The sequence below is a fragment of the Aquarana catesbeiana genome, linkage group LG02, assembly GCF_042186555.1.
Source record: "Aquarana catesbeiana isolate 2022-GZ linkage group LG02, ASM4218655v1, whole genome shotgun sequence".
Taxonomy (NCBI): Eukaryota; Metazoa; Chordata; class Amphibia; order Anura; family Ranidae; genus Aquarana; species Aquarana catesbeiana.
The window spans coordinates 604,439,432-604,460,716 of NC_133325.1; the positions used below are offsets into that span (position 1 = coordinate 604,439,432).

Genomic DNA, 21,285 nt, shown 5'->3' on the forward strand with positions numbered 1-21,285 from the left:
GACCATACCTCCCTTATCTGGATAAGGGTCTGGTGTGGATGTTTGTTTTTATGTAGGGTCCCCCTTAAAAATCTATACAAGGGTCTAGCATGGATTTGGAAGGTATTCCGTGCTTTTTTTTTTTTGTTTGTTTTTGTGGTCCCCCTTAAAAATCCATATCAGATCCTTAGCCCCTATTCACCCCGGGTGCGACTTTTCATATCAAAGTGGCATGACTATCGCAGCCTATTTGCCGCTATGGAACTAGGCAAATCGGTGCAAAGTGAGTAGCAGCGATTTCGAAAAAGGTTCCTGCACTATTTCTGAGTGATTTCATGTGCGACCTGCATTGACATCTGTATATGAAGTTGCACATAAGTCAGCAAGCTGCAGATAAAGTCACACGGATTGGCGGCTTTGAACTAGCACGACTTCAAAGCCATCAGGCATGCAGCCTGGTTGACCAGGAAAGGAGGGGGTAGAGGGTATGCAGCCCCTACACCTGAAACATACCAGGTCAAATACCCTGCAGAGAAAAAAACAATGTAGGATTCCCCCTACAATCCATACCATACCCTTAAACTAGGTGGAGGTCTAGTATGGATTTTGTAAGGAGATCCCCTTCAAGTCCATACAAGACCCTTATACTAGATAGGGATCTGATATAGATTTTTGGGAGGGGCCCCAGGCAAAAAACCCTCAAAAAAAGTCATGGAGTCTCTCCCAAAATACATACCAGACCCTTATTTAGGCATGCAGCCTGGATGGCCGGAAAAGATGTGGTAACGATTGTGCAGTCATCCCTTCCTGAACAATACCAGGCCAGATACCATCAACATTGGCAGGGTGTCTGACAAGACATACTGTCCACATGTTGATGGGGACAAGGTACTTCTCTCCACATCCCTTGCACCATTTAAAGTGGGGCTCTGCAGGTAGGAGACTTATCAGAAACTGGAAGCCTTCTTTTGAATAAGGGGCCCCCATATATCCACCTCTTGTTGCTCATTCACAAAAAAAAAACAATGTAAATAAACACACAGACACTGTACAAAAAGTATTTTATTTTAAAGAAAAGAGCAAAAACACATGTTCCACAATGTGAATGCATTGTCAATCATGTCACCTATAGATGTCACAAAGAACAATGCTCTGATGACCCGCAAACACAAACATAATGACCCATGCTGGTGATCCTCTCCTGCTGGACTCTTCCCAAAAATGACAGCTCCCTGGCTGGCAGTTGAATGTCAACAAACCAACCGGGGGATGCAAGATGATGTTATTGGCTAATTATGGTCATGACCATATGTGGCCGGGATGCTTGGAATGTAGTAATACCGTCACTAAATGAATGACCGGCTGCAGCAACTGGAGGGCGGCTGGGTGGGCGAATTGGCCAAACCGAACCACTAAGTTAACCCCTTCTGCTAACAGTTAATAGCTCGAAAACACGAAAAATCATGCGAGCCACCATTGACCAGATGCCCATTAAATGTATAGAGAAAGAAAAAGAAAAAGCTGCTGGTGTTAAACACGTCTCACAATTCGTGCAAACATAAATGAGTAAATACTACGCCGCGCTATAAATATGATCTCATCAAAAATATAAAAATATGTAAAAGGTAATAGGATCAATATAAGAAACAGCAGCTAAAATCAGAACAAATTGTAAAATAAATGAATTGAAAAGTGCTGTGCTATGTAATAGGCACTAATTGGATACCAAATGTATATATAACATAGAAACACACAAATATTGACCAATGGTGAAGTGCCAGTAAATAATAAATAGATATAAAAACAAAATAAGGGAGTGGAAATCTGATCTTATTGGTTATTGCTGGCAGAGTGGTGCAATAGACACACTTTATAAATGTGAGTACCCTGTATTAGGGTTTGTTTGCTTGTGTTCATTAAATTGTTTAAACCTACTACACTATCAAGCACTTTTATTTTTTGCATAAACGGAGGTATTTCGCTGAGGAGCCCTGGATGCAGTTTTTCCCTTCTGAGCCCAGAGGAGGTTCAAATGCATGTTTAGACTTGGTTTAATCGCTAAGTTGCACGCTCTAAGGTGAGCATTCACTACCTAGGGGATTACTGGAGGGAGGACACCTTGGCACATTTGAACACCTACCAAGCTGTTTTGTGATTGCATGGACTACCCTGCGTATTGAGTAGAAGCACAGCAGGACACTCTGTCTGCACATGAGCACTTTATTACTTTATTGCTCGCTATGTGTAAATATATATATATATATATATATATATATATATATATATATATATATATATATATATATATATATACATTTTTTTTTCCTTGCATACATTTTATGGACTTTTACGAACTTTATGAATTTTACGAATCTATATGTTTTTTTCACATGAGCACTATATACTTACTGTGCATTTGAGTTTCACCCCCTTATTTTATTTTTTTATTTATCTATTATTTACTGGCACTTCACCATTGGTCAATATTTGTGTGTTTCTATGTTATATATACATTTGGTATCCAATTATTGGGTGTATATTGCATATTACATAGCACAGCACTTTTCACTATTAATTTATTTTACAATTTGTTCTGATTTTAGCTGGTGTTTATTAGACATGTGCATTAGTTTTCGTCCCAATGCGTTTTTGTCCGAATTTCAGGTATTTTCGTTATCGTTTTAAGAAACGATAACGAAAGTGCAGAATACGAAAACCAAAAGATCCGACATAAACAAATGCTTTATTTTCGTTTTCGTTGCGACAACAGTTCTATATAGATAGGAGATTCGACATGATGATGACAATAACAATCTGTGTCCATCAAACCTGTGGTCGAATGTGCCTAACCTTAACTCTATTAGTCCAAGATTATTCTACATAGAGAGAAAAGATTTGACATAGAGAGAAAAGATCACTGCTGGAATTGGGTGGGGGAAGTAAAATAAAAATAATGATGATGATGAATGTTATTGGCCAATTGTAACCAAAGAGGTGAGGCAGTAAAATAGTTAGAATTAAGTACACACGTACAGCCAACTTACTTTCACTTATGATTTGCTAGCAGAGAGAGACACACACACTGAATCATTTCAGAAGACAGTCAATTTAGCTGGTCCGTTTGTCAGAAAACCTGAATTATTTAGCAATTAAGCATAAGCACAGCAGCAGAACAATAGTGAAGCAAGCTACAGTTCAACTTAACTTTTTCATAATAATCTGCTGCTATTGTGTTAGTGTTGTGAACTTGATAGTGATACTAGTGTTGCTAGTGTTGTGATAGCCTCAGAGGCTGCCTGTGTTGTGGGGGGGTATTTATTATTATAGATTCTATATTATAATGCCATATCAATATCTGACAAAAAAGATTCGACGGAGCAGCTAAACTGTACGACGCTGCAATCGTACATTTCCGGTCAAATGCATCCGCCCATAGGCTATAGAAAAATTCTAATGTTGGTTGACTAGTAAAATAATTAATAAATATAATTATTACTAGTCATACAACATTAGAATTCTACTACAGCTAGCTTGTAGGTGGAAAATTCGACAGGAAATGTACACTTACAGTTTAGCTGCTCCGTCTAATCTTCTTTGAACATTCGACAGACACCATAAGCCTTCAATGACAGATTTGACCTAAATTCATTTGGATTTTCGGACGAATGCAATTTTTATCGAAAAACGAAATCAATAAAAAATAATTTCGGCAGTAACTAAATAAATGTATTTTTCGGACGAAAACGAAATTCCGAAACAAAATATTTCAGTGTGCACATGTCTACCGTTTATTATATTGATCCTATTACCTTTTACATATTTTTATATTTTTGATGAGATCATATTTATAGCACGGTGTAGTATTTACTCAACTGTTAATAGCTCAGGTTTGGATAGAACAGATGGTCGCCCCCAAACCTGAAGTACATCCCTGATGGATATTGATCAAGTATAGTTACTTTTGCAAGCTGTATTATTTTCTAAAACATTTAACTCCTCTTCCAAGTTTAATCAGGAAGAAGGGATCTAGAAGAGCTCTGAATTCACCTAGTAGTACATGTACAAATACAATGAAGATAAGAACTGAAGAGTAGAAGAGAGATCAGAAACCTGGAGGGCAGGCTGCTCGTCATTTATTAATACTTAAGAGCGGCAGAACACTATGTGGTATTCTTCTGGGCTGAAATTGCTGTATTAATTTCTCTTACTGTACTGACTGTGAGGAATTGACACTTGTACAAGATTGGTCAAAGACAGGAATATTTATGTATTCATCAGGCAATATATATGTGCATTAGATTTAGACAATATTACTTAGTAGAAATAATATATAAAATGGCCTGTTATATCAGATTACAAACAAGGGGATCCCACCACAAGACCATAGCAATAGGACAGACAATGTAAAGTATTATCTGAATGCTTATTATTCCAGGAAGACAAGGTACCACCTGTTTTAAAGGGAAATGTGTCTTTTTCAGGTTACTTGATAATAAGGCTAACAAATGCTGATGTTATATAGATTATTACAGTGGATTTACATTAATGAGGTGAACCAAAATATACATTTGTTTACTCCAACAATCCAATCAAGCACAGTGTTTTTTAAGTAAACATATTAATTTCCATATACTGCACTACAACTATAGTAAATCACCCCAAATAAGGATATATCCCAACCATAGACTGTCAGGCTTGGGAACTAAAAGTGAACTCCACTCCCTGTATAAGAGATCTAACTTGGCCACATGTGCTACCTATGCTGTAAAATTTGAAAAAACCTTGTGAGCTGCTATATAATTCCTAGAAGCTGGAAAGAGTGGCGATCAATTACGTCCAACTGAAAGAACAAGTGCAAACCCTGGCCATCGTTGCAAACCCTTCTTCAGTCTCAACCGCTTCCACTGGCGGGGCACCAGCCGCAACTACTACCACACCCACTGTGATGAAGCTGCCTCCTGAACCAAGGGTCACCATTCCAAAGAGGTTCTCTGGGGATCGAAGCAAATTTTGGGCATTTCACAATGCGTGTGAATTATACCTCTCATTACAACCTCTGATTTTTTCATTAGAGGTCACCAAAGTAGGGTTCATCATCTCTCTGCTGCAGTGTGAACCTCAGACTTGGGCCCATCATCTGCTTGAAGAACGCCATGTAGTTCTGGACTCTTTGTCATCTTTCTTCAATGCGATGGCCCAACTATACGATGACCCCACAAAGGACTTTCACCACAGAGGCTGCCCTCCACGCGCTCCAGCAAGGCCGCAGATCGGTCGAGGACTATGTGACTGACTTCAGACGCTGGAGCGTGGATACACAGTGGAACGATGCAGCCCTGCGACACCATTTCCGCCTTGGTCTATCCGAAGGTTTAAAGGACGGGCTAGCTTGGGTTGGTGTTCCAAATACTCTAGAAGCCCCGTCCAGCTTGAATGTTACCCTGGGTGCCAGCTCCTGCTTACCCTGCTCCTGCCAGTCCTATTCAAGCTAAACCCGTACATGTTAACCAGATGCCTGATACCTCCGAACCAATGCAACTAGGATTGATGAGACCTTCTCTGTCAGCTGAAGAACGACTACACCGACGACAGCATAACTTATGTCTGTATTGTGGGGAAGTCAGCCACTATGTTCACTCATGTTCAGTAAAGCTGCGTAGGTGTCTGTCTAATTATCCTTCCAACTACCCATCTTCTTCTGCCAACACCACTCACCTGGCTTTACCCATCTCTTTCCAGCTTCCAGGAAGAACAATACTGGTTACCGCAGTAATTGACTCTGGGGCATGTAGTTGTTTCATTGATTTGAACTTTGCAGCTCAACAACACATCCCACTCCAGCCCAACACTCAAGGACTTTCTATCTTTTTGGCAGATGGGTCTCATATCAAATCCGGATTAGTGACCTAGGAAATCCCTCCTCTACCTATAACTACCTCCACAGACCATAAAGAACTGTTAAGCATGGGTGCAATTGCGTCCCCTACGTTCAACTGTGACTAAACTGTACTGAACTGTGTTTTGGATTGCTTCAGTAAGCGGGGGGCTGAAACTCTTCCTCCCCACCGTTCATATGATTGTCCAATCGAACTACTCCCAGAGGCTGAGATCCCCTTTGGACAAATCTTTCCTTTATCTGAACGAGAACTAGAGGTGCTAAAGGAATATGTGGATGAAAACCTCAAGAGGGGATTCATCTGACCTTCCACTTCTCCAGCAGGGGCAGGAATCTTTTTTGTGGAAAAAAGGACCACACTCTTCTGCCCTGTGTGGACTACCGAGAATTAAATAAGATCACTGTCAAAAACCGGTATCCACTGCCCCTGGTGCCTGAGCTCTTTCAAAGACTAAGGGCTTCTTCTGTATTTACCAAGCTAGACCTGTGGGGGGCTTACAACCTGGTCCGCATTCGCGCAGGGGATGAATGGAAGACAGATTTCCGTACCAGTTTTGGCCATTATGGATACCTGGTAATACCCTTTGGCCTAAGCAATGCCCCTGCCACCTTCCAACATTTAGTCAATTACATTTTCAGAGACTGTTTGGATATCTTCGTAATTGTCTATCTAGACGATATTTTGATTTTTTTCCACATCTCTGGAGCAGCACCTGGAACATGTCAAGAACGTACTCTGCCTGCTCCCTCAGAATGGGCTATATGCCAAACCAGAGAAATGTGAATTTGAGTGGCATAGTATTTAGTTCTTAGGTCTATTAATATCTACAGATAGATTCCAGATGGGTTCACAAAAAGTTGCAGCCATTCTGGACTGGCCTGCACCCTCAGACAAGAAGGGGGTGCAGAGCTTTGTCAGCTTCTCAAATTTCTACAGAAGATTCATCAAGGGGTTCTCCGCTATTATTTCCCCAATTACACAGATAACAAAAGACAGAATATTTGATTTCACTGGACTTCCGAGGCACAGGCTGCCTTTGCAACTTTAGAAGAACTTTTAACGCCTGTTCCTATCCTGAGTCATCCTGATCCTGCTTTGCCTTACCTACTCAAGGTAGACGCTTCAGAGATAGCGGTAGGGACAATTATTTCCCAACGTCAGGGTTTCAAGGACTTGATGCACCCAATAGCTTCTGCTCCCGCAAGCTCTCTCCAGCTGAGAAGAATTACAGCGTTGTGAAGCAAGAGCTTCTGGCCATCAAAGCTGCACTTGAGGAATGGAGGTGTCTGTTGGAAGGAGCGCTGCATCCCATACTCATTTACACAGACCATAAGGATCTGAAGTACCTGAGAGCTGCCAAACGTCTGCGACCACGCTAGGCACGGTGGGCATTGTTTTTTTCCAGATTCTCATTTCACATTACCTACCGGCCGGGCTCGAAGAACGTCAAACCAGATGCCCTTTCTCGCATATTTGATGATCCAAAGGAAGTATCAGCTCCAGATACCATATCCTATCAGAAAGTAACTTCCTACTCTTTCAAACAAACCTGATTTCTGGCTTGAAGCAAGCTTCAGCAAGTATGCCCGATCCTCCTGTTACCCAAGGAAAGACAATAAGATCTTTGTGCCAGAAGATATCCGGATAACAGTGTTAGGTCTGTGCCATGACCATCCCCTGGCTGGCCAATTCAGGATACATAAAACCCTGGAATTAATACTACATACATTTTGGTGGCCAGATCCTGAAAAGAACTACAGGGAATTCATGTGCCACCTGTACCCGAAGTAAGACTGCTAGAAGCAAGGCCTGGGGTCTGCTCAGACCTTTACCGGTTCCTGACAGACCTTGGAAAATTATTGCCATTTGTTTTTTTTAATGGAATTTCCCCCATCAGAAGGTTGCTCGGCTATTTTTGTAGTGGTTGACCGTCTGTCTAAGATGGCTCATTTTGTGCCACTGAAGAATATACCCTCTGCCACAGAAACTGCCCAGGTCTTCATAAAGGAGATTGTAAGGCTACATGGGGTCCCAACAAACATTGTTTCGGATAGAGGGGTGCAATTTACCTCTCGCTTCTGGAAAGCATTGTGCAAGGTCCTAAAGATCAAACTCTCTATGTCCTCTGCCTATCACCCTTAGAGTAATGGGCACACCAAAAGGACGAACCAAATGCTTGAGCAATATCTCCGGTGTTTCACTACATCTGTCCAGGATGATTGGGTAGCATTACTGCCCTTGGCGGAGTTCACCTTCAACAATGCCAGTCACTCGGCAACAGGTCAGTGTCCATTTTTAGCTAACTATGGATTCCACCCAGCCTTCCTACCTGATCTTGTTCCCGATTCCACGGTTCCAGCAGTTCAGAACACTGTAGATTTCCTGAATTATAATAACAATTTAATACAGGAAGCCATGATCAAGGCACAGGCAACTAATAAAAGAATGTTTGACAGAAAGAGGAGAGGGGAATTGTGCCTTCAACAGGGCGATCAAATATGGCTGTCTACCTCTAACCTCAGAATGACTTGCCCCACAAAGAAAATGGCACCCAAATTCATTGGTCTCTTCCCAGTGAAGAGGAAATTAAATGAAGTTTCATTTGAACTTTCTCTACCTGATTCACTGAAAATCCACCCAGTATTTCATGTGTCACTACTAAAACCCGCAGTGCCGGATCCCTTCCCAAACAGGGGATCGAGGCCACCTTAACCAGTAATGGTCAATGGGGATGAGGAGTTTGTTGTGGAGGCCATCTTGGATTGTAGGAGAAGAGGAAACCAGCTGCAATATCTGATCAAATGGAGGGAGTATGGTCACGAAGAGAACTCCTGGGAGCCCACGCAGAATATCCATGCCCAGGAGTTAATCCAGGCCTTCTTTAGCAGCCATCCTAAAAATAGAGTTCTTCTGGGCCTCCAGAGGTTGCCCATAAGGAGGGGGCAATGTCAGGGATGCGCTGCCCGCATTAGGAGATGTGTGCCAATGCGCATGTGCGAATCACGTACATTGCACATGGATGTGTGCATGCGCATGCGTTAGACGTGCTGGCACCTAGTGGCCTATAAAGATGCCTCAGGGGGGCTAGGTCTTAGCTATTTGATCTGCAGCTGTCCCCTGAAATGCTGATTCTGTGCTTGTATCCTGTTCCAGCATTGACCCGGAGTCCTGACCTTTGGCTTGTTTGACCCTGCTTCCTCCCTGCTGTATGGTCTTGGCCACCGTGCTGCACCTCAGTTTCAGGGTCTTGGTAATCTTCTTATAGCCTGGGTTATCTCTATGTAGAGCAAATTTTTTTTTTTCAGATCTTTAGAGAGTTCTTTGCCATGAGGTGCCATGTTGAACTTCCAGTGACCAGTATGAGAGAGTGAGCGCGATAACACCAAATTTGACACACCTGCTCCCCATTCACATCTGATACCTTGTAACACTAACAAGTCACATGACACCGGGGAGGGAAAATGTCTAATTGGGCCCAATTTGGACATTTTTACTTAGAGGTGTGCTCAATTTTGTTGCCAGCGGTTTAGACAATAATGACTGTGTGTTGAGTTATTTTGAGGGGACAGCAAATTTACACTGTTATACAAGCTGTACACTCACTACTTTACATTGTAGCAAAGTGTAATTTCTTCAGTGTTGTCATATAGATATAATAAAATATTTACAAAAATGTGAGGGGAGATACTATATATAGTTGTATATAAAACACCATTTATCTTTCAAAAAGTGTTTCCCGTGCTCAATCTTTCATCCAATTTCTAAATTGCTGCATTTTTAAATTTCAAAAGCCAGTATAAAGGAATAGAAGTGGTAAAAAATAAGGACTTGTTGGGTTAACTAATCAGTTTTTTGGCATAATTCTCCTTTAAGGGGGCGTGGCAGGTGTGTGTCCTATGCCTACATACTTTTGCTAATAGGTGTCCCTTGTTCCCATTTCAAAAAGTTGGGAGGTATACTTAAACCTCAGTAAGATATTTTTTGTAGATTGTGCTTCCCCAACTCAAGAGAATAAACTTCACTTTCTGTCCTGGAATCACATTCAGGGGGAATCTTTCTCATAGGGACAAACACAACATTAAACTTAATTGTCTATACAGGGGGTCCCCGGGTTACGAACGAGATAGGGACTGTAGGTTTGTTCTTAAGTCGAATTTGTTTGTAAGTCGGAACAGTACCTTTTTTAAGTACAAATCCAGTCTCAGAGTCAGGAAGTGAGATTAAATCCATCTAATGAGGATACAGACAGTATAATTTTTTTTATTTTAATTATTCTTTACTTTTTTTAATTACTTTGTTATTTTTTTTTTTATTTAATTAATACTGTATTTCTTATTTTTTTTTATTTTTCTTTATAATTTTTTTTTCACTTAACTTTATTGCTATCACACAGGAGAAAACAATTCCCTGTGTGATAGCAATTGGAGGTGACAGGTTCCCTTTATTGACCCTGTCACCTCCTAGCACTGCTAGATTTTCTGTCAGAGCTGAGAGGGGAGGAGCACAGCTCTCCCCTCTCACTCTTTACATGGCGGCAGGGACAGGAGGAACAAGTACAGTACACTGCATATTAAGCATATTACAGTACTGCTCACAGGCTGTTACAGGCTGCTCACCTGATGGCACAGCAGGGAGATGGATAGATGCTGTGTCCAGGCAGGCAGGCCGGCCGCGGTGCACCTCCGCGGGGCAGCGCTCGTAGGAAAGACCGGGGATCCTGGAGGCTTCACTAGGCCGGACAAGGCCGCGGTGACGTCACTCGGGCCCCGTTCGTAAGTAGGGGTCGTTCGTAAGTCGGATGTTCGTAAGTCGGGGACCCCCTGTACTTTTTAAAACAGTGGGGAAGTGTTATAATCACTGTCTCATTTTTTATTGTTGCCTGTGTCTCCTTAATGGAAAAATTCCCTTCACTTCTTGTCCCGTAGACAGGTAGTCATCTGATGTGATGGGAAAACCAAAAAGAAATACAGACAGTAATAACTTGATAGACGTTTTAACCCTATCCAAATTTAGCAAGAGGTTTCAGCACAAGGTTTATCCTAGCATAATGCTAAATAAAATGTATCAGCATTCAGCACACAAAACATGGCTTAGATTTTTTTCATTGTTTGAGGCACAAAGATGACAATATACCATTTTATGGTTTACTTATTTACCTCTTTAGAAAACTGTTTAGCTGCCTCTGTTAATGAAGAGTTTGGTTCATATCCCTAGAAAAGAAAAAAACACGGCTTACTAGTAGTCTTTTTATATTCCAGAGGAATTTTCCAGAAATGTCCCTCAAATTACAGATATACTGTATGAATAGATACATTTTTTACTGCAGTGTGTAATGAGTAAGCATGCCAATGAAAACATTGATGACATTAAAAATAAAATCTAGATTTGTATTTTAAAGCCATTATACATTTTAATTTTTTTTGTTGTTCTAACTAGGTATTAGTGTAGTTATAATCCCTTTATTGGTTGTTTGCCTTACCTTGTAATGATTGGCTACCATGTCATGGCTGAATGATTCCAACATATCCATGTATCCATTCACCAAGCTTGTCCCTGTTCACCAGAGGGACAGACAACTTCTTCTTCCGGGAAAAACAGCATCCACTGCATGCCTAGCCATTTCCACTTTTGTAGCTATACAGATTTTTTTATTAAATCCATGGGAATGCTTTATGACTACAAATACTTTATAAGACTGCCATCTTATATCTTGGTGTGGTAAGACTGCTCTAAACCTCCATTCACACTGTCATACATGGACTGCTCTAAGCATGACAAACATGGCAAAGAAGCTCAGATATCATTTTTGGGCCCTATTTACACCATGACACACAATGTCAGATGTTGTGTGTAGCCAAGTCCCGGATCCCCTTTCGTCTACTGAGAACCTCTAGAGTTAGGGATAGCTAACCTCCTTCTTTGTAGAGTGGGTCACAAGGCATGGTCGGTGCAATGCACGATAGATCATTGGGTGCCAGATACTTCTTCAATGCAAAGAGATTTATTGTCTCTTAAACAGAACTGTGGGGGAGACGGTTAGGGCCAGGACACCCTTTAGTAGTTGCAATGTTAATTGGCAGATTCCGAGAATTATATAGGTAGACAACCATGCAGGGAAAGGCACCCAGCCGGACACCACATTTGCATGTGTAGACACGCTGTCTCCTATGGCAACAATCTTGAACAGTTTCAAAGAAAGGTTACAATGAACTCCTTCACTTCCTCTACAGTCTTCTCTTTTTAGATCTTCACTCAACTGAGCTCCCAGTCTCTGTCACTAGACTTGGTGATCCACTGCCACTGGATCTCCTGAGTTCTTCCAATCTTCTCACTGAGTATCTTCCTCAAATGTCACCCCCACATCCCTGCTGGGTCCCTAGCTTGGCACTCACAGATACTCCTTAAGTTTCACCCCACTGGCCTGCTCAGTCCCTGGCTTGAAACACAAGGCTGCTGTGCAAGCGTCAGCTCTGCTGGCTGGGTCCCTGGCTTGACACCTTATGAAGTCTCCCAATTCTTCACCGTTCCCGGTTGGTGAGAATACTGCTCTGGTACTTGCTTCAGCTACTCACGGTGGTCCCTGGTAACAAGGTGAATGGTCCCTTAGTGGCGACAGCTTTCCCTCTACCTCTGACCACGACAGGTTCTCAAGCCGCAGTCCCAACCCTACGCTGCTCTCTTGCTTCTGGATAGGCCCTCAGACAGCCTAGCAGCCAGACGTCCCCGGGATAGGCCTCAGGCTCTGGCCTAGCAGCCCAGGACAGCAAAACACACGTCCACCCAGACAGCCGTCCAGGTGGCACAGAACCCCGATCACCTGACCTCACCCAAATAAATAGGCTCTCCCAGCAGGCCAAGGGACCCAAAAAGATCCCTGCCCATTGGCTGAGATACCCCATCTATTCCTAATCTGTCCTTGCAATGCCCTTGTCTTATCTAATGTCACCAGATTCCCGGCCATCTACTGACAGAAGAGAGAAGTGGAGCAATTCCAGAATTAGGGCGGAATCAATTGATCTCCTATCAATTGACCAAGGCAACTATACCTGGCAGGTAAATTTACTAGCAACCCTGCCTAAACTTCAGGGTGCTACACGTGCATATGCACCTTTTTTGCATGTTGTCACACTACACGCATATAGGCTAGCCCATACATTTCAATGCATGAAAATAAGGCAAAGAAGCTTTTTAAGCTTTGAACTGCATTTTCACTTGCTGCTGTATTGTGAATGCAGACTGAGATTTGTTTTTAGAAGTGCGTTTTGCCACATTAGTGCATAATTTGCTTGCTGAATTTGGTGTGCCATTACCAAGGAATGGCATGGCAAGCGCATATGTTTTCGCTCATTTTGTGAACCCTTGCTCTCTGTGGAGAAGCAGTGCTTGATAGCAGAGTGCTCATTTACTCAACATGGTCAGATGAAGGCGCAGGTCTCTTTAACTTTATTTCCTATGACTCCCTGGGTTCATGGACACGCCTAAGACATGCCTAAGAAAGATAAGTTCCTCAGCTTCCCACACTCAGCAGCTCAGAGAGGCCACACTTCATGTGGCAGAGGTAGCTAGGAAAGTGATCTGCAGCCAAGTGAGCATCTTGCCACTGTTAAAAATGGCGTGTGAGCAGCTGGCTTTGAGCCTAATAGTATGCACATTCTCTAGAAGATCCAGCTACCCTCCCCAAGTAAAACCAAAGTACCCCGTTCCAGTGGGGTGGCTCCTTGTCCTTGGGTCTTTGATCCCTTCAGCTGTTTGCCAGTAGTACCAGTGCTATCCTAGACTTCAATGAGGAGAATGCAGTTTTTGAGGGTACGCATAAGTAGTGTTTTGTGTTCTAAGCTGTGTAATGCCATGCCAGACCCCTTCAAGCCACCCAGTAGATTATTGCTCTCTGGCTGCACAGAACTTCTCTCACTCCCTGGTTTAAATGACAGGGAGAAAAGGATATACAGATTAATTTCACTGTCTGCCACCACAAGCTGGACAAGCCTAGGAACTGGGCAAGGAAGAATCTGATCAGCTGCCACTGTGCCCATGTTTTGGAGCTCTGGCCACTGCATGGACAGAACGAGAAAGAGTGCTGGAAACCTGGAGAAAGAGACTGATCAAAAAATAAACATAAAAGAAAAAACAAGCAGGTGCGCAGATCAACAGTTTAGTATAGCCCTCCAGATGGCTATTGGTGATAATTAGACAAGTCAAAGGGTGCTGCTACTCTCTATGGATTTGTGTTTTGAAAGAGATTGAGCAAATGGGATTGGCAGGTTGAATGAGAAGAGGGGGGGGGGTGAAGATTACTTTACAAGCTTGATGTTACATGGAGTCTGGGAACCAGAGAAAAAGGGTTCTGTGGATACTGCAGTGCTGTGCTGCCAGTAGTCTGAGGTGAAAGCTCTAGGCAGGCTTGCAGTGAGTCCAGACAGGAACTGCTGCCGAGAGATCATGCCTTTGCTGTGCTGGATGCAAGAGCAGGTTGCAGACACTGGTGAGACAGAGCTACACAAGACTTTTCTGCAGATAGCCGTGCCGTGATAGCTGTGCTGATGGCTGAAGAAGGCCCAAGGCCTGATGGGCTACCCTTTAGATGACTCCACACAGGAGCTGCAGCTTTGTTATTATCCGTAACCATCTTAAGTGTGTGAGTGGTCATCCAGGACAGGACAGGAGAGGACTCCACCAGAGCTACTGGAGTGATGAGAGGTCTGTAGGCCACATTTATGTGTTTGACTGCAGTTACCTTTTCTTTTGTATGCTTGGCAAATCTGCCAGAGAGGACTGAAATGCTTTTCCCCCCTGGCGTTAGAAATACTCCCAGTTGGGAATGCATGCTCCATCATGAGACAAGGGCACCAACGCCAGCATGACTGAGTTAATGTTCTATTGGCAAGTAGTTAGGCAGGACATTTTCTGCACTAGATAGAAAAAATTACTGTTGATAGTGTAACTTGTACTATCTTTCTGTCATTCCCATTGTATTGCATTTCAGTGTCATAGTCGTTCCCACAGCATACCGCTCAGATGTCCCAAATTTAGCAAGAAGAAGGCCCAAGGCCGGATGGGCTACCCTTCAGATGACTCCACGCAAAAGCTGAAGCTTTGTTTTTATCCATAACCATCCTAAATGTGTGAGTGGTCATCCAGGACTGGACAGGAGAGGACTCCACCAGAGCTACTGAAGTGATGAGAGGTCTGTAGGCCACATTTATGTATTTGACTGCAGTTACCTTTTCTTTTGTACGCTTGAGAAATCAGTCGGAGAGGGCTGAAATGCGTATTCCCCCTGGCATTAGAAATACTCCCAGTTGGGGATGCGTGCTTCATCATGGGACAGAAGCACCAACGCCAGCACGACTGAGTTATTTTTCCATTGGCTATTAGTTAGGCAGGACATTTTCTGCACTAGATAGAAAAAAATACTGTTGGTAGTGTTACTTGTACTATCTTTCTGTCATTCCTATTGTATTGCATTGCAGTATCATCGTCGTTCCCACGGCATACCTCTAAGCTGTCCCAGATTTAGTAAGACCGTCTCTAGATCTCAACCAAATCCTGTTGTCCCATGAAAGTGAGCTAAGTCCTACACTCGGCTCCACAAATATGCCTGGCAGGAGCGCATTAGCATAGGCACCCAGGGCACCTGCCCTGCATCTGTTGCGGAGTGCCTGGGGTCCAAGATGTCACAATTGCCACCTCTATGGCAGCCAGCATCTCTCCCTGATGGCTGTCTTTTACAGTAAAACACTTCGGAGCTAACAGAAGCTACTCTTCATCTTGGGACAGGGGCAGGAGGAGGAGCTGGGGAGGTGTAGCATCTCTCTACATCAACTGCTCTAAAGTGAGGTCTGTAATTATTTTAATAGTAATTGAGAATTGCAAAGGGGGTACACAGTGACCTGGGGGGATACAGGTAACAAAGATTTATGCTGGGATGTATTATGAATGCAGACTGAGATTTGCATGGTTTTAGAAGTGCGTTTTGCCACATTAGTGCATAACTTGCTTGCTGAATTTGGTGTGCCATTACCAAGGAATGGCATGGCAAGCGCATATGTTTTTGCTCATTTTGTGAACCCTTGCTCTCTGTGGAGAAGCAGTGCTTGATAGCAGAGTGCTCATTTAATCAACATGGTCAGATGAAGGCGCAGGTCCCTTTAACTTTATTTCCTATGACTCCCTGGGTTCATGGACACGCCTAGGACACTCCTAAGAAAAATAAGTTCCTCAGCTTCCCACACCCTATGTGCATGTGCACCCCTTGTGTGACAGTGATCTGCCTGTACTGAGCTTCTCAGCAACATGTCAGCTTTGTGAAAACGAGCAGGGACCAGCAGTAAGATCAGCTCTGAGTTGGTGGTGCTCGTAAGCAAGACCCGGACATCTATATTTCACCTGTCAATGCAGAGGGTTATATCTGCAAGTGCGTATGACCTCGCCATAGAGGAGGTCCAACAAATGGGGTAAGGGCACATCCATTACTCCTCTCCCGCAACTAATGGTGGCTCGGAAGTGTTTCTGCACTCTTTTCACTTTTCTACCCTGATGTGACACATCAAAGGAACGGCTTTCCTTCCTCACATATTTCGTTTTTGCTATTTTATTTTTTATGGACTGAATGTGGTGTTTTCCAAATGATTGAATGTTCAATCGCACCTTCAGAACTTTCATTTCTTTTTCTATTTATTTCTTATGGAGATATGTTATAAATTTGCTGTTTTGTTATTTCCTTGCATTGGGATTTAAATATATTGTGACTCTGGATATCACTTCAAGGAGCCTTCTAATCGTAAAACCTTATTACATGTTATGCTAGCGCACAAATTTTTTAGTTTATATATGTTTTTTACTTTATGGATATTTGGAGTATTTTGTTGCAGCTGCATCTTGTGAACTTAAATATTTTTGTCTTGCTCATTAGCGCAGGTTTTTTCACCTTTTTTTTTTGTCCCACACTCATCAGCGCAGAGAGGCCACACTTCATGTGGCAGAGGTAGCTAGGTAAGTGATCTGCAGCCAAGTGAGCATCTTGGCACTGTTAAAAATGGCGTGTGAGCAGCTGGCTTTGAGCCTAATAGTATGCACATTCTCTAGAAGATCCAGCTACCCTCCCCAAGTAAAACCAAAGTACCCCGTTCCAGTGGGGTGGCTCCTTGTCCTTGGGTCTTGGATCCCTTCAGCTGTTTGCCAGTAGTACCAGAGCTATCCTAGACTTCAATGAGGAGAATGCAGTTTTTGAGGGTACGCATAAGTAGTGTTTTGTGTTCTAAGCTGTGTAATGCCATGCCAGACCCCTTCAAGCCACCCAGTAGATTGTTGCTCTCTGGCTGCACAGAACTTCTCTCAGTCTCTGGTTTAAATGACAGGGAGAAAAGGATATACAGAGGACTTTCACTGTCTGCCACCACAGGCTGGACAAGCCTAAGAATTGGGCAAGGAAGAATCTGATCAGCTGCCACTGTGCCCATGTTTCGGAGCCCTGGCACTGCATGGACAGAATGAGAAAGAGTGCTGGAAACCTGGGGGAAAGAGACTGATCAAAAAATAAACATAAAAGAAAAAACAAGCAGGTGCGCAGATCAACAGTTTGGTATAGCCCTCCAGCTGGCTATTGGTGATAATTAGACAAGTCAAAGGGTGCTGCTGCTCTCTATGAATTTGTGTTTTGAAAGAGATTGAGCAAATGGGATTTTCAGGCTGAATGAGAAGGGGGGGGGGTGGTGAAGATTACTTTACAAGCTTGGAGTTACATGGAATCTGGGAACCAGAGAAAAAGGGTTCTGTGGATACTGCAGTGCTGTGCTGCCAGTAGTCTGAGGTGAAAGCTGTAGGCAGGAGTTGCAGTCAGTCCAGACAGGAGATCATGCCTTTTCTGTGCTGTATGCAGGAGCCGGTTGCAGGCACTGGTGAAACAGAGCTACACAAGACTTTTCTGCAGATAGCCACATGCTGTGCTGATGGCTGAAGAAGGCCCAAGGCCTGATGGGCTACCCTTCAGATGACTCCACACAGGAGCTGCAGCTTTTTGTTTATCCATAACCATCTTAAGTGTGTGAGTGGTTATCCAGGACTGGACAGGAGAGGACTCCACCAGAGCTACTGGAGTGATGAGAGGTCTGTAGGCCACATTTATGTGTTTGACTGCAGTTACCTTTTCTTTTGTATGCTTGGCAAATCTGCCAGAGAGGACTGAAATGCTTTTTCCCCCTGGCGTTAGAAATACTCCCAGTTAGGAATGCATGCTCCATCATGAGACAAGGGCACCAACGCCAGCATGACTGAGTTAATGTTCTATTGGCTCGTAGTTAGGCAGGACATTTTCTGCACTAGATAGAAAAAATTACTGTTGATAGTGTAACTTGTACTATCTTTGTCATTCTCATTGTATTGCATTTCAGTGTCATAGTCGTTCCCACAGCATACCGCTCAGCTGTCCCAGATTTAGCAAAAAGAAGGCCCAAGGCCTGATGGGCTACCCTTCAGATGACTCCACACAAAAGTTGCAGCTTTGTTTTTATCCGTAACTGTCCTAAATGTGTGAGTGGTCATCCAGCACTGGAAAGTAGAGGACTCCACCAGAGCTACTGAAGTGATGAGAGGTCTGTAGGCCACATTTATGTATTTGACTGCAGTTACCTTTTCTTTTGTACGCTTGGGAAATCAGCCAGAGAGGGCTGAAATGCGTAGTCCCCCTGGCATTAGAAATACTCCCAGTTGGGAATGCGTGCTTCATCATGGGACAAAGGCACCGCAAGCACGACTGAGTTAATGTTCCATTGGCTATTAGTCAGGACATTTTCTACACTAGATTGAAAAAAATACTGTTGATAGTGTTACTTGTACTATCTTTCTGTCATTCCTATTGTATTGCATTGCAGTGTCGTAGTCGTTCCCACGGCATACCTCTCAGCTGTCCCAGATTTAGCAAGACTGTCTCTAGATCTCAACCAAACCCTGTTGTCCCATGAAAGTGGGCTAAGTCCTACACTCGGCTCCACAAATATGCCTGGCAGGAGCTACACTAGCATAGGCACCCAGGGCACCTGCCCTGCATCTGTTGCGGAGTGCCTGGGGTCCAAGATGTTACAATTGCCCCCTCTATGGCAGCCAGCATCTCTCCCTGATGGCTGCCTTTTACAGTAAAACACTTCTGAGCTGACAGAAGCTACACTTCACCTTGGGACAGGGGCAGGAGGAGGAGCTGGGGAGGTGGAGCATCACTCTACATCAACTGTGCTAAAGTGAGGTCTGTAATTAGTTTAATAGTAATGGAGAATTGCAAAGGTGGTACACAGTGACCTGGGGGGATACAGGTAACAAAGATTTATGCTGGGAGGGGTTATTTGAGGGAGGGACGATAAGAGGACATGTGGTGGGGGTGCTTTGGAAGGAAAGAGGACATGCTGGGGGGGATTTATACTAGAATGGGGGAGGGTTTATGCTGGGAGGGGGGATTTGGGTGGAAGGATTTGTGGTAGATGTGGGGAGGGGATTTGTGCTGGTAGGGGGGGATCTGGGGGAAGGAGTTTTTTGTGCTGTAGAGTATTGGAGGAGGGGAGGATATGTGCCAGGATGGGGGGACAGGGGGGGATTGTGCTGGGAGAGGGGATTTGGGGCAGAGGATTTGTGCTGGGAAAGGAGATGTTGTGGTTGGAGGCAGATTTGGGGGAGAAGATTTGTACCAGAAGTAGAGAGGATTTGTGCTGGGGGGGATTTCAAGGGGAGAATGGGGGGGGGGGGGGGTTGTGCTGGGGGGATAATTTGACGGATGGAAGAGGATGGGGGGGGGCAAGGTTCAGGCAGGTCATCATTTGGAGGGATCCACAGTTTTACACACTTTACACTTTACACACTTTACACTTAAGATTTGTTGCAGGCCAATAGATTGTTTAAGGAGATAGCTAAGAAGAAAGATATTCTTCGGTGCTGCTCATAGGAAGTGTCAAAGTGCATTTCTTACAAGGTCAATGTGTAGGCAGGTACAGTATCTGTATGAAGTTATTATGTGTAATGATTCTTTAATTGTTGGCTGGTGCATGCAGGGGGTTAATGTCTTTGTCATTATGACATGTCTTCCCCCATATGTGTGTCACTTCCCTTTTTGAAGACTATAGTGTATATATAGGGAAAGCTGCTCTCGTAGAAACAATACAGTGAGGACCTATGTACTGTGGAAGCTGATTTACTGGCAGCGCCAACCTTTAATGGGACTGAATCATTGGCACCTATACGGATAGACTTTCTGTGTATGGACTTTCCTAACTGTAAAGTATGGGCAGCACCACTAGAGGGGTCGGCACAGCGAAATGTTAAGCAATGCACAGCCATTTAAATATAAGCAACAGTTCTGTGATGCTGTAAATTTACTAATTTGTTTAGTAAAACAAGTTCCTATTCAACAAAGAAGTTGTCTGGCCTCCAATACTGATGGTGGGGAACAAGTAGGTTACAGCTACAGTGTATACTTGGTGTAACTGAAGAACTGGAGAATTAGGAAGTAAAGCCATGGTTAACCCTCTGGATTATGAGTATACAGTGAATATTATAGTTAACCTTTTAAGAAAAAGTGAGCAGAGAGAAGCAGAAGCAATCAGCTGGCAGAGGAAACAGTGGTGGTGGCTGGGGACGGAGGTTCCGGTTGTGAGGGGTAGATTAATACTTCATAGACTTCACTTCATGGCAGGGTCTCAATGTTGGACTGTAAGTCATGGTATGCAAAGCCTTGCAAAGTGTCTATGGGTAGAATACAGTTAGGTGCATGTGATGAGTCATGACAAGCTGGTGACAACTTTGTGCTACTTTCTCAAAATGTCCTCGGAGTCATATGTCAGAACAGGTAGGAATAGAATATGTCACCGACTGAAGATGAGCTGCAGTCCTTCCAAAATTGTATGTGAGGCCCTGAAGTGTAATGAGGCCTCTGGTGTGAGGGTGGCACCAACCCACACTGAAGTTGAGTTGCTGGTAAGTGGTTATGACTTGTAGTTTTCCAAGATGCCCTTAGGAGGCGACCTGCTAACAAAAGTTTATTTTCTGTGTTTGCTAAAAATGTTCTTGGCTTAAAAGAAAAAAGAAAACAAATGCAGCCCCACCTAAGTGTTGTGAGCTGTAATATATATTCAATTTTTGTTCTTAGGTTTAGTTATTTAAGACATTTAACAAAAAAAAGAAGAAAACATCAAGAAAACAGGACATGCAGCAAATCACTGATTCGATACAGCAAGATGTTTCTGCCAAGTCTCTCCGTGTCCAGATGTAATACTAAATTAATTATTGGAATTTTGAAAAAATATTGCAAGTGTTCAGGATGAGAGCTCCCCACTCTCAGATAACTTATGCTATAGACAGAGCACTAGCACAATTCCAGCCAAGGTATAATTTTGGTTTTGGTCAGAGAGGGTAAGGGACCATTTTAGAA

The 21,285-nt window shown here is 43.3% G+C and overlaps 1 protein-coding gene across 1 annotated transcript in view; it reads right to left on the minus strand.

Moving 5' to 3' along the window:
* Window positions 1-21,285, minus strand: part of OTC (ornithine transcarbamylase) — a 122,076-nt gene that overhangs the window by 27,850 nt on the left and 72,941 nt on the right. The window contains exon 7 of the mRNA XM_073616340.1: window positions 11,033-11,086. Within this exon, the coding sequence (XP_073472441.1) occupies window positions 11,033-11,086 (54 nt within the window). The remainder of the gene's footprint in view (window positions 1-11,032; window positions 11,087-21,285) is intronic.